The 14,071-nt window shown below is 48.3% G+C and overlaps 1 protein-coding gene across 1 annotated transcript in view; it reads right to left on the minus strand.

The window, feature by feature from the left end:
• Positions 1-9,831: 9,831 nt before the first annotated feature.
• The window catches only part of Fam83f (family with sequence similarity 83 member F), a 30,784-nt gene continuing 26,544 nt past the window's right edge, over positions 9,832-14,071 (minus strand). Inside the window, exon 5 of the mRNA XM_075959841.1 lies at positions 9,832-11,386. Within this exon, the coding sequence (XP_075815956.1) occupies positions 11,343-11,386 (44 nt within the window). The 3' untranslated portion in view covers positions 9,832-11,342. The remainder of the gene's footprint in view (positions 11,387-14,071) is intronic.

The following is a 14,071-nucleotide window of genomic DNA, read 5'->3' on the forward strand; positions in this document are numbered from 1 at the left end:
CCTGGAGAGCTTCCAGAGTTGCTGATGTCGAGCAAGCCATGCGTGTACTCCTGGCTTCTGGCCACGGGATTCTTTCTCTGTGACAGCTTTTATGGAAGTAAATCCACATTTCGACCAGGGGAGGGCAGGATGCTTAGGACCCACTCACTAGCAGAGTGCCAGCCCCAAGCCTCCGAGACTGTAATGATCTCCAGGAGCACACTGATGGACTCTGGCCCACATTTCTTCTCAGGTAATTAACATTTTACCATCCCAAATCCCTGTCCCTTGTAGCTGAAGGGGGATCATAGGCCTTGTTTCCCTTCCCTATCCAAGCAGTTGTGTAATCTCATTGGCACTATTTAGCAATAAAACAGCCATGTAACACAGTAATAAACTCAACACTTAACAGCCTTTCGGCAGAGGAAGACAAGGTATTTCACAAACATCAATTAAGAGTAAATGGCAGGTTTCCCTAGGATAATTCGAGGACAGGAGGGAGATCATAAGTCAAATTCTAAGAAAGGACTTAAAGACAAGGAACCTGATAACTCCATGCACAAAGCTCATATTAGCATTCAAAATGGGGATTAGGAACCAGAAAACAGAATGAGAAATGTCGAGGGTTCAGAACCTTCCAAGCCCTCCAAGTTGATTGTTTTTGTATCACTTGAAAATATTTACTTCTTAGCCGGGGGGGGGGGGGGGGAGGCAGAGGCAGGCGGGTCTCTGTGAGGTCAACCTGGTCTACAGAGCGAGTTCCAGGACAGTTAGGACTGTTACACAGAGAAACCCTGTCTCAAGAAACCAAAAATAAAATATTTACTTCTAGGGACTGGAGAGATGGCTTGGTGGTTGTGATCACCGACTGCTCTTCCAGAGGACCCAGGTTTAATTCTCAGCACTCATATGGCAGCTCACAACTGTTTGTAACTTATGCATGTGGGGTACAGATATTTACAGGCAAAACACTAAGACACGTAAATAAAATATTCATTTACATGTATGTAGATCTGTATCTGTGTGAGAGTATGCCATCATGTGTGCATTGCCCATGGAGTTTAGAAGAGGACTCCTGGTCTCCTGGTACTGGAGTTAGAGGTCACTGTGAGCTGCTGCCAACATTGGTGCTGGGAGTCAAAGCAGGTCCTCTGCAAACGCCGCAAATGTTTTTAACCACTGAGCTGCTCTCGCCATCCCCTGTACCTCTGTCTTAACCTTCAAGATAATGTTTGGTTTTATATGAGTTATTGGGCAAATCTCAGCTGCAAGTTCCTTGAAATAGTTTTATTTTTCATCTTTGTGTCTCTTATATTGAACTGTCTATAAAAGATCCCCCAATAAATGATTGTTCAGAAATTACTTAGTGAGTTTGTTAAGAACTTTCCTAAGGCCAAAGGATTGCTCCACAGATAAAAACACCTTGTTTGCTGTCAGGGACCTCAACATTGTAGGATGAATAACGAAAACACAGTGTAGTGCTGTGATACAGTGTCCTGAAAGAACACTAGAGGGATTGGGGACCCAATCTTGGAAGGATAGAAGTGACATCTATAAGAACTACAGGACAGTCAGGCAATGATGGCACACAGCGTTAATCCTAGCATTTGGGAGGCAGAGGCAGGCACATCCCTGTGAGTTTGAGGCCAGCCTGGTCCACATAGTGAGTTACAGGACAGGCTCCAAAGCTACAGAAAACTCTGTCTCGAAAAAAGAAAACAGAACAAAAAAAACTACAGGAAAAATGTGCTTAGCCAGGAGAGACTGGTGACAGGTGGTGACCTACTATATCTGCTTGGGGAGGGTGAAGGTAAAGAGAACTGTTGGAACATTCGGGAGTGGCCCAAGTCTGTTCTTCCTATAATCTTTGTCTTTGCCATTTCTAAATAGGATTTTTTTTCTGATTATAGAATTAAGGTTGAAAAGCTGAATATAAAGGCACATACCTGTAATCCCAGCATTTGGAAGGCTGAGGCAGGAGGGTAGAGAGTTCAAGGACAGCCTAGACTGCATAGTAAGACTCTTGTCTCAAAAAAAAAAAAAGGCCTGAAAAGTAACACTGAATAAATGGAACATTTGCTCTACACAATATGAAATGTTTTAAAGTAAGAAAAAAAACCACTTCCCATAATCCTATCATATCCTATAGCCATCCACCCACAGAGGAGCATGCCTTCCTGTGGTCTTTCAGGAACAGAGGCACACATCATTTATCTTTGAGCAAAGAGCTGGATATGATGCAGTCTAGTCTGGGTGCTGAGACCCCTCATTTCTCCAAACTACAGCTCTGGCCAGAATTTGTCCTCGCTTTCTATACAGAGAGGAAGGAAGCCAGTAAATCAGTAAAATATTTATGATGGAAGACGAGGGTTTCAAATTCCTGCTGGAGTCAATATCTGGATTTTTGGGCTTGCTGAGCCTGGTGAAAAGGTAGAGTTAATGAATTGGTCCAGGGTGTTTCCTGAGCTCACTGTTATTGCCAGAGGACTTCCCAGCATGCTTTGGTGGCTGTGGAATCAACTGGAGCCCAGAAAAGCAGTCCAGGCTAGCATATTCTATGTTCTCTTCATTTCCTCTCAGCATGCCACTTGGAGAAAATAATTTTTGTTTGTTCCAACCCACCCAGATTTGAAAGCAAAAAGAATCCTTAGCCCTGCATATTTGCATGCTGGCCACGTGCACTGTGTTCTTGGAGCCCTGTACTATTCTGGGAGCTTTGTATATGGTGTTCTATAAGTTGGCTTTCTGCTGGAGGAGAAGGCAGATTTAATGAGTGATAGTTTCCTTGGATGGCTACCAAAAGTATTCCCAGCCACCCCAAGCAACAGACTTCCTTTATGTCCCTTGAGAGACTGTGCTGTGGTCTCTGCCCTTAACCTGGACAAGATCCAAACCAATAGGAACTTTTGCAAATGATTCTGCAATGACCCGCAGGCTTGGGACAGTTATGGCCAGCTGGATGTACTCCAGTTCTGACTTCTGCGGCACAGGCAAACACTCTCCAATACTTTGGCCTTTCAGTGCTCTGAGACATTTGGCAAAGTTTGCAAAGCATTCCCAATTCTCAAAGCTCATAACAACGAGGTGATCTCTGTAAAGGAACCTAATCCAAAAGTCAAGGGGACAGCTGACAGCTGAGGCTGATTACCAGAGCACGGGGAGTGTGGTAACCAATAAGCAGGAGCAATGGGGGAGGGGAACATGCTGGAGGGTGTGGGTGACAGAGGACATGTTCAGAGGTATTTATTACATGCCTGGTAGCATCTATTATGCAACAAAAGCCCTCAAGGTAGACGCCGTGCAGCTTCCAAATCACCTGTAGGTTTTATGACTGCATTTCTTGAAAAGCTGCTCAGCCAAGAAGTGGACAGTGAACCCTTTGGGTGTGTTGGCCAATTCTAGACACAGAGTAGTTCACAGAGAACCTGAAGATATAGTTATTCATAACACCCTTGCCATTGACACATGCTGCGAGTTAGTCATTGTACCAAGGGCTTTGCTTGGATTACAGCAGTTAATCACCCCCCACGATAGTTCTCATTTTCCAGATAGGAAAACAGAGGCACTGGAGGGCTAACTGGTTCTAGTTTACCACAGGCAGTAACTGAAGCCAGGCAGTCTGACTTAGATAGTACGCTCTTGCCCATAATGCTTTGGTGGTCTGAGGACTCACAGTGCAGCTGGAGAGGTAAGTCCCTACTGGAATAGTTGACTACCTATCCCCCAGCCCCCCCCCCCCCCATACACACACCCTGCCCCAACTCTCAGCCAACCTGTTGTTTCCCTATCTGTAAAAGTCTTGCCGCTTCCTGGCTAAGTTACGCCCTCTGGTGCCCTTTTCTTGCATTCCAACTGGGACCCAGCTTTCCTCTTCAAAGACTTCCTTCCTCTGTGTCCTTGTCCCAGCTTCTTAGTTACAACCTTGTGACCCTCTCCACCTCCACTGCTGTTCCTTTCTTCTCTAACCCTGGCTTTCCCTAACTTTGCTGAAGCCAGTTTCTCTAAGCTCATCTATAACCTGTTCCGTGGCCAAGATCCAAGAGACTTTCCCAGTTCCGTTTCCATGGCTTCACCACTATGTTTTACTCTGAGAATTCGCTCTTTCTTCACTTCCCAAAATAGCCAGCTTTCCTCCCACCTCTACAACTGTTCATGCTCTTTTTTTCCTGCCATCTCTTTCTGTAGGCTCTTTCAAAGGACCTGAATGTTCTTCAGGCTTTCTGTGAGCAAGTGCTTGGTCCTTATCCTACCTTCCCCTCTAAGGTCACTAGCCTCCTTGTGCAAGAATATATTAAATCCGATTTGTTATTCTTGACTCTAAGATAATGATATGACCTAACTTTTAAAACTTTTAAATACAGGGTCTCATATATCCCAAGCTGCACTTTGATTGCCCATGTAACTGAGAATGACCTTGAACTTTCGAGTTCTTGTTTATTTCCTGAATGCTGAGATTACAGGTGAAAGCCATCGTGCCCAGTGTATAAAGTGCTGGGGATGAAGCCCAAGGTTCCATGCTTGCTGGGCAAACACTTCACCAAGCTCCATCTCTAATCCCAAACATAGCATTTGCAAACAAAGATTTTGCCAGACAGGGCTGCCTTTTTATACATACATAAATACATAATTTATAAGGAAATTTCATAATTTATAATTATAATTCCATAATTTATAATGAAAACTCAATGATTTCTTTTTTAAAATTTTGAAGTTTTTTCAAGATAGCGATGGCAGGATATTAAAGAGGAACACATCACTTTCTGAGTGTGGGGCTGTGGGGGACATGAAGCTGGCCATCATGACAAGCATGGGTCACGTGAGCTTATGTGTCCATGTGAAGAAAGGAAGACAACAGAGAGAGATTAAATAATTGTCAAGGCCACGTTGATTTTAATTAATGAAGGTGGAAAACAACCATCACTACTACCACCACCACCACACCACCACCACTAAAACTAAACACACTTACCATGTCTGCCTGTCCAGGCTGTGTGAGAGTCTTGAGAAAGCATCCGCCCTAGAAGCCCTCAGCCTGGTGCTGGCACCCTTTCCTCTAGTGTGTTATCTGTGTTTTCCCGTAGTTCATCATGTTCTAGTCTCCTTGTCCTGTGAATCTGGACTTCTTTTGTTATTGTTGTTGCTTTTTTGTTTGCTTTTTGAGACATGATTTCTCTGTACCTTTGGAGCCTGTCCTGGAACTAGTACTTGTAGACCAGGCTGTCCGCAAACTCAGAGATCCGCCTGCCTCTGCCTCCCAAGTGCTGGAATTAAAGGCGTGTGCCACCACCTCCCGGCTTGTTTCTTTTTTTTTTCTTTTCTTTTTTGTAAAAGAACTTTCTTAAAGCTCTGTCTAAACACCCCACCCCCACCATCATAAAGGCCCCCCCCACACTCACTCCAGCTTCGCCCTGCACATTCTTTGTGTCCCTGGGTAGAAACAACCCTACCCACAGGCTGGCCATAAGGGTCAGTTAAACCCCAAAAGCACTCAGCCATCACTGCTCACTTGAGGCAATCCCAGAAGGCTTGAGGGAAAGGGCTTCATATCCCTTCCACTCAAAGCAGCTTGCTGTCAGGAACAGAGAAGTCTTGGGGACATATACTGTGTCTGAGTCTTCAACTGTGCTTCCAATTCTAAAAGATTTTCTCTAGGCTTTTCATGGTTCCCTCGGGAGTATTTCAGGAACCACTTCCTCCTTCACAGATTCTCCTCTAAACTCCACACCCAGGTCAAACGCCTTCTCTGTCTTCTACACTCCTTCAGTTTCATAACACTGGTCCTCCTTTGTCCTTGGGTCCAGACCAGCTCTGTCTTAACAGTGCCTGAGATACAATGAGTTCTTGGTGAGTTGTTTTTATTTTAAACAAAAGTGAACATTAAAGCTCTGGACTCTTGCATGCCCCTTAGCACAGGGCAGGCACCTAATGGGCATATCTGCAAACATACGAAATGGAGAGAAACCAACAACTGCTCTTGAGTTTTCTTTTAGAGGGGAAACGAGGGGATTCCTCTCAAGAGAACAATGGCACAGACTTCAAAGGTGGTGTCTGAGAGTTAATGGGAACATGAGTGTGAAGGAGTGCCCTGGGTTAGGTGCCAGCAAAGTAGTGTTTGTGGTCCCAATCCAGCCTGCCACCTGCCACCACAGCCTATGAGATCAGGATGGTTTGAACATTTTTATTATATTTCTGGTGCTGGAATTGGGCCCAGGACCTGTAGAATGCCAGGCTCATGGTCTACAGTTTAGCTTTATAGCCTCAGCTTGTGTTTTTACATTTTAATTACATTCTTTTAATTTTTAATTACATATATGTGTATGTTTGTACATGTGTGTGTGCAGGTGCCTGCAGAGGCCAGCAGACGGAGTCCAGTCCCCTGAAACTCTAGTTACAGGTGATTGTGAGCTGCCTGATGTGGGAGCTGAAACTCAATCTTGACTCCTCTGGATGGGCAGCAAATGCTCTTAACCAACGAGCCATCTCTCCAGCGCTGAGCTTCTACATTTTTAAATAACCAAACAAATTACTGTAACGATCTATTTCATGGTAATGTGACAATTGTACGTGTGACATTTTCAGTTCCCATAGTTGTACAGAAGCTGTTGTGTCCATTTGTGTAGCTACGTTAGTGCTACTCTGTAGCTAAGACAGGCACAACGTCTGAAGATCCTAAAAGCTTTGTGTGTGAGTGTGTGCCTGAGTGTGTGTGTGTGCACGCGCGCACGTGTGTGTGTGTTGGGGCACAGTCTCACTATGCAGGCCCGGCTTGCTTAGGACTTACAGCAATCCTCTCAGCCTCGGCCTCATGAGTGCTGGGATTAGAAATGTGTGCCATCAGGCTCAGTCAAAGCCCAGAGTATTTCCTCTGACCCTTTACAGAAAGAGCCTGGCCATCTGCGCTAGAGAGGCAGGATGCAAGCTGCCAGCTGGCCACAAGGTGTCAGCCGTCCTCCACCAGCGCTGCCATCCACAGGGCTCCTCAGGAGTCACCAGGGCTCTTGGGGAAGGCTGGAGGCTCCTCCCTGCACAGTAGCTGTGGGGCAGTCTGGCAGTCACTGGCAGAGAAGCTAGGCAAGTAGGTAGATGCCTGAGAATTTGGAGTTTATGGGAGAGGGGTGAATGCAGGGCTGTGTGGTACTGAGTGGGCCAGCTTCTTGAGTACAGAATACTGTCTTTGGTTCAAGCTTTATTTGTATTTTGCATATTTACAGTATTCGCCAGACAAGCTAAAATTGTCCGTTTCACCCACAACTATTAGTCAAGAGAAATGAGATTTTCTTGGACCCGCTGCCTTCTGAGGTGAGGACGTGGTACACTCGGGTCCTTGTCCAACAGTGCACAAACAGAAGCTTTGACAGTTTTCTCCACCCCTGGGCCTTGAAACTTCCTCCAGGTGAACTAGTACTCAGCCCAGCGTGTCAACCAAGCACCCGAGCTTAACTGTTTGCCAGGGTGCGGGAACAGGAAGACGTCACAAAATCCTTCTGGAAGTTCCAAGCCTGAATGCTCTCCTGCTAGATGTTTTATCTTGGTGGGTGTCTTCCAAGCAACATATAAGGAAATCCAAATTCTAGAAGTAAGCCTGTTGGGCACCTAGCCATGTAGTGGAAGAGCCAGGACTCTGTCTGGGACAGCCTAGTCTACTTCACGCCCTCATGAAAGTCACCACAAGCAGCACGCATTCACTCTGCTTTCTTTTCTTGTAGGTTTTTGGTTTGGTTTGGTTTTTCAAGGCAGGTTCTCACTATGTAGCTCTAGCTGTCCTAGAACTTGCTCTGTAGACCAGGCTGGCCCTCAAACTTGCCGAGATCCACTTGCCTCTGCCTCCCAATTGCTGGGATTAAAGGTGTGTGTCACCACCTCCTGACTTCATCCACTCTGCTTTCAAACCTTGCCTTCCTCAGTCACTGTGTGTCGCTAGGCCTGGTACCCAGTAACTATCCACTTGCTAAATAGCTCACTGCAGACAAGCAGTGAGTTGCCCTTCCCTATTCAGTCGCCTAACCGCCAAGCTGCCAGTGGGGAAATGTAAACCACAAAGCAAGATCTTTGGCATACAATGGATTCCTTTAGGATCATGGGTACTGTGGACATGCCTCCTGTTTTTGCCTTTTGTGCTTTTCCTTCTGCAGGCTCCCACATGCTTGCCAGCTTTCATGCCAGGTCCTAGCTCACTTCCTATGCCATAGGCATCTGTTCCTGAAGCTGCTTTTGGGCGTCTTCAGACTGCCTCAGCTTCTAACCAGTTTCCTGGACAAGAACTTGTTTCTGAACAGGTATCATGGAAAGGTGGAGAGACAGTGCACTAGGGCATCACTATAACTGGACTCCAGTCTTTCCCACAGAGTGGGGGTAGATTTGGACTAACCTGCCAATGTCAAGGTCTTTCTCAGTTTCTCTCGGAAAGGACTCAGATATGTAGTGTGAATGATGACCATACACATGTCACCATAGAGCTTGTACATGTGGAGGTTTGAGAACAACTTTTGGGAGTCGGTTCTTTTCTTCTACCTTTAGTTCCAGGGATTGAACCCAGGCCACATCCTTGTACAGTAAGTGTTTTCACTCACTGATCAATCTTACTAGCCATCCAATTTTCAACCACTTAACCAACAGATATTAAGAAGATACTATGGTCATGACATTGAGCCAGACAGATGTGGCCTTTGTGCCCAAAGCCTGGCCAAGGAAGAATAGGCACCTATCATACCAGATGGCAGAGTATGTAGCACGTTCCCTGCTCCACAGCTGGGCAAGCTGGGAAGCCTGGGGCTAACCCCATGAGGCCACCGGGTCTGCCCTGGGATTTCTTGGCCTGTGAACACTTGCTCGTCTGCACCTGCCACCTCTTGCTTTTCTCTGGCGTGCATTCTTCCTACCTTGGTCAGGTTCAACCCACTGAACCTACTCTGAAGCAAATCTTATGCCTTTGGAAAAGCAGTACATGACTCGTGACACCCACTGGGCCCTGTGGGGAAGAAGACATGAGGGCAGGGAAGTGCCAGGTGATACACTGCAGCCATGGCACAGGCGGGGCCACTTGCTGCAGACAGGGGCTTCGTGATGTCTACTCAGACTGTCTGCCTCCCTCGAGTTTGGAAGTTCTTTTGCTGTCAGCGCTAGCTCTTTTTTGGAGGGGGCCACTCCTGAACACACGTAGGTATGTCCCATGTTGCTTACCATGGCTGAGACTGAAGGAAGGGGAACAGATTGGGAGGAAATCTGACAGAGGGCGGAATGGAAGGCAGAGGTGTGTACACAAACACCTGTTCTTGGGAGAACAAGGCAGCGAAGTGTTAAACACACCTGTTCTTGGGAGAACAAGGCAGCAAAGTGTTAAACACACCTGTTCTTGGGAGAACAAGGCAGCAAAGTGTTAAACAAGGTAACTAGGACAAAGGTGGAAGACGTTGCAGAATGGAAAATCTTAGGCAAGTCAGCCAACCTCAGAGTCAAAACTCTATGCCAAATTCACACGAGGTAAAGTTGGGTGCGATGTCGCACACCTGTAACCCAGCATTCAGGAGGACTGAGCGGCTGTTGGAGGCCAGCCTGGGCCACATCCTATGTTCCCAACAGGTTCTGCAGCGTTGGCCTCGAGTACGCTTGTGATGCGGACTTGGGGATGGTGGTGAGCCTGCACAAGAGACTCTATCTTCAGCCAGCCTTTGTAAGGCTCATGACTAAAGCATGCGGTGAGTGGCTCAGCGACAGCAAAGCAGTACGGTAGGGAAGAGCATTCTCCCTCCAGCTGCCTGTCCAGAAGGGCTGGCTCAGGGACGGGGTGAAATAGGCTAGCTTCCCTCACTGGGAAGAGAGAAGATGGCCTCAACAAGAATTGCTTAGGAGCAGGTCTCTTTCCTGGTCTTAGGCGACCACTCTTTACACGGTCATTTCTTATCTCCAATGTAGTTTAGGGGCCTTGCATTCCATGTCTTCAAGGTGACAAGCGCAACAGAGGTGTAACAGGCCACTTCCCATGTCACCTGCCGCCCCTTTCCTCTAGAATAAGCACATGACACACTGCCGGCCTTGTTTCAGAAAGCACTTACCAGAAGTGTTTAATCCTCACAAAAGGTTGGGAAGCCATGGTGGGGCCCCTTGCCCACTCCCGGAAGCTAACCTCATGAACAGAGTGGACGCTGGGCTGAGACCATCCTTATTTTCCCTTTTATTCCCCACCAGCCAGTACTAGTGGTACCCAAGGGTTTTTCCGAAAGAAAAGGGGACATAAGCTTGGTTTAGAGGAATGGAAAGGCTTCTGTGTGGCCCTTTGCCCTCTGTCATTCTGTCTGCAGTTAGATAGTGTCTTTTGTGTCAATGTTCACTCTCCCTCAGCCTGGACAATTCACTGTGTGGGGAGGTGACAGTGGGGCTGGTTGTCCTGGCCTAGTACTGTGGCAAATTAGGCCACCCAGTTTTAGAGAAACCGAGGTGTCTAAGAACAGCCTGACATTTCGCAGGAGGCTAAGGCTAGTCTTTGGCTGAAATTTCACTGAGGAAGCCCTAGTGTGTGAAGGCCACACAAATGCTCAGGGAGGAACCGTCACGAAACACAAATGCTCTTGTCTCCTGGGCCCAGCCTCCTCCCCTGCACCCCCATCCTTCACAGGGCCTGTAAACAAAAGCCTACTGAAAGGCGCAGACATGGGGAAAGGTGCTCTGTGGAGCCCCAGTTTTCCACGGCACCAGCCAGGGAGGCCCAGGGCACTCAGGGCCAGGCTGGCTATGGCAGTGCAGGAGGGAAGGGGCTCTTCACCACCGTCAGATCCTGCCACTACCAAAGGAGGCCAAAGTAGCACCATCCCCAGCCCATTCCACTCAGAGACTAGTTCAGGTGCCAGCCGGAATAGGTGTCCCTAAGGCCATATCAGCTGCATTGGGAACACGGCTAGAGCAAAACTGGCTCTGAGTCCCATCTTCGTCCCTTTTCCCGCCAACCTCTGGGGTACGGGGAACTGGACAGCACCAGAAGTCCAACAAAAAGCCAAGTGGCTGGGGCTGCCTTGGATATCCTGTCCTCCAAGGTAGGAAGAATGGCAGTTGTCCTACCAGGGGACCTGTAGGGCAGGGCTGGCCCAGTGGAGGGGAGGTTGGCATAAAGGAGAACAGATGCTAGCCAGGCTTCTTCATATAAACAAGGTAGCAGTGTTCCTTTTCCGGCCATAGCAGTCTGCTGAGGATGGTGATGGTTGAGATCCTGCCATCTGGGATTCAGATCTTAAGACCAGGGTGGAGACTGCAAGGTAGGAGACCTGGTTAGGTTCTGATGTGTGAACCAATGCAGGGTATAGGCCATGCTCTCCCAGCATAGGACAGGATGGGTGGGCATCTGCAGGTTCCACCCACCACTACCCTGCAGCTCAGGCGATCACACAGTTGTTGGTAATCCTAGGAGTCACTTTACCTGTGGAGACAGGGCACAGATGTGGAAGGCATAAGTAACAAGTTCAGTGAGTTTGCCACAAGCCCAACCTCGAGCCACCCCAATAAGCAAGCTGGGAGCCAAGGACTAATGCCTCTCTGCCAAGCTGCTGGTTCAGGTCAACAAGGCACCCAGGAAAGCAAAGGTACTCTCTGTTTCAGCAGCCTTGCCACGACTGGAAGAGTCCTGTGACTGGAGACATTAAGTGGTCTGTGTCTTCTGACCAATGATGACAGGGACTCCGGAGTCCTATCACTAGCAACTGAATGCTGTAGGCAGCTTCAGACTCTCAAAGTGAAACCAAGGGCACATGCAGGGGTCCTAGAGGGCACGGGAAGCAATGATAAGAGCCGGAACCACTTGCCTTACTGAGAGCTGAAACGGTAGCCCTGACCCTGAAGTGGTCAGTGCCAGTGCTAGCCCCTGGCCTTTCTGTCCAGTGTCAGCTCCTTCTGCCACTCAGGTAGCTGAGTTAGAGAAAATAAGCTATGCCAGGGGAGGGCCAGCTGCCCTGGTGGGCAGTGTGGTCACATGCTGGGGGGCGGCTAAGGCAGAGGATGGAACAGCACAGTCCTGGGCTGCAAAGGCTGCCTTTCTCTAGGCTGCCCCTTCCTCCTCTCCCGGGCCTCTACAACTACTTCTACCTCCTTTGCGATTCCAGGAAAAGATGCCAACCATTTTCACGACAGAATCCTGCTCTAGACTCTGGGGCAGGGGGGAGGGGAGCTGTGAGGCCGGCCTGACACCTCTGACTGGCCCTGGAGCACTGGACAGTTGAAGGTAAAGTCCACATCTTCAGAATGCCGCTGGCTGCTTTCTCCCAGGTGGAAAGCACTGTGTTACTTCCTGCCCAATCCCCTTAGACAACAAAGACAATTTCCCTGGTGCTCACACCACCGTCCCTATCACTTCAGCTGTGAACTTAATTAAGGTAACGACTACGTCTTGTGTGTTGTAGTAGCAGAGAGGCCCTGGGCAGGGACAGACCCGGAACTGTGGTGCAGCAGCCCCTCCGTGAGTCCCCATGCCTGTTGAAGGCCACACTGCCCAGGCACGCTGTCCCTGGTCTACTAGTCACTGCCTCACTGGGGCTACAATGAACTCACTCCTCAGGACTTACTGCAAAGCCAGCCAAGCCCTTCCTGGGTATGCCTAGAACGAGGTAGAACAGGAAACCAGTGGCCTTCTGTGGTGGTGCCGAGGGCTGTGTCTGGTGTGGGTCTGTGAAGGTCATTAAATTCTAGCACCCCTCGCTGCTGCAGCAAGAATGGATGCATGGCTCCCACTTGCTCTCCTCAGTGGCCTTTTCTGTTTGCGTGGCCTGCTAAGTGGATACCCAGTGTCTCCCCAGAGACAGCAGCACTTGAGGGCAGGTAAGTAAAATCAATCTCTGGATTCAGAAGCAGGGCAGGAGTACGGGAGCCTGTGCCTGCCAGGTTCTTCCCAGAGAAGGCGGTCTTTAGCAGGCCCTGACCCTTCCATTTGTAGGGCTGGATGCCAGTCTGGAGCTACTCCTTGTCTTCAGGATTCATTTCTAGGACTCTGACAGAGAAATAGGCTTAAAGGGAAATTCTTAGTGTTCCATCCTTCCTTCCATGCTCATTCACCAGAAAACTGCCAAAGGCAGATGCCTTGCACCCACTCAGATCAATGTGGAAGAATTACACAAAATGCCCAATTTCTTTTTATGAAGTATGTGTGGCAGGGAAGTGAGTGGCCCAAAGAAGACTTATGTGAGAAAGCCACCTACAAAGAGGATTAGCCCTGAAGACCGGAACAGGAATGAAGAGCGGTAGGAACGGGTCATGGTGTGCAGGAGAGTGGCACAATGGAGGGACTGGAATGTGACAGCCTGGGCGGGTGGCACAGTGGAGAGCAGGCAAGATGCTTCAAGAGAAGGGAAGTCACAACAGGACTGCGATGACAGTAAACCCCCTCTTCTTGTTGCTGTTAGGGCTCCACATTCTTTTTGTCTGGAACATTCCTTCTCCGACGTCCATGTGTCCATTTGAAGTTTTGCTCTAGTGCTCCTCAATCAATGAGGCCTCCTCCGTTCACCCTGTATCACACAGTCACGATACTCCTGCCCTCAACCGTCTCCAGGGTAATGGGTACCACAAGAAAGGGCTTTCGTTCATTCCATTCCCTGATTAATTTAGGACAGTGCCTCACAGAGCCAACATTTCAATACCATATTCTTATTGGACAAAACAAGTAAGCAGACAGCGGTTAGCTCTTTGGAGCTCAGAGCAATACAAACAACACTGGGTGATGCACGCTGACTTAGTACCATTCTAAGAGAGAAACCAGAGGCCCATACAGCCTCGGAGGAACTGGGAAGACAGACAAATTGTTTGGTCTTCTAAGAACAGCACAACCCAGTTAGAGAGCTGACTGGGGAGCTAAAAACATTTGTTCTTTCAGAGAACCTGAGTTCGGTTCCCAGCACCACATGAGGGGTCACAAACATCTGTAAATCCAGTTCCAGAGAATCCAGTGCCCCGCTTTGACCTATGCAGGCGCCAGGCACACATGCATCTATACACACAGATCAACAGTCATACCCACAAAATGAAATAAATCATACATATATGAACTGTACAGCTGCCTAATCTTTGAGGCAGAGTAGCCTACCTCATCCATGTAACCAGAATCCCCTGTTGGTCC

The sequence above is a fragment of the Microtus pennsylvanicus genome, chromosome 2 (assembly GCF_037038515.1).
Source record: "Microtus pennsylvanicus isolate mMicPen1 chromosome 2, mMicPen1.hap1, whole genome shotgun sequence".
Taxonomy (NCBI): domain Eukaryota; kingdom Metazoa; phylum Chordata; class Mammalia; order Rodentia; family Cricetidae; genus Microtus; species Microtus pennsylvanicus.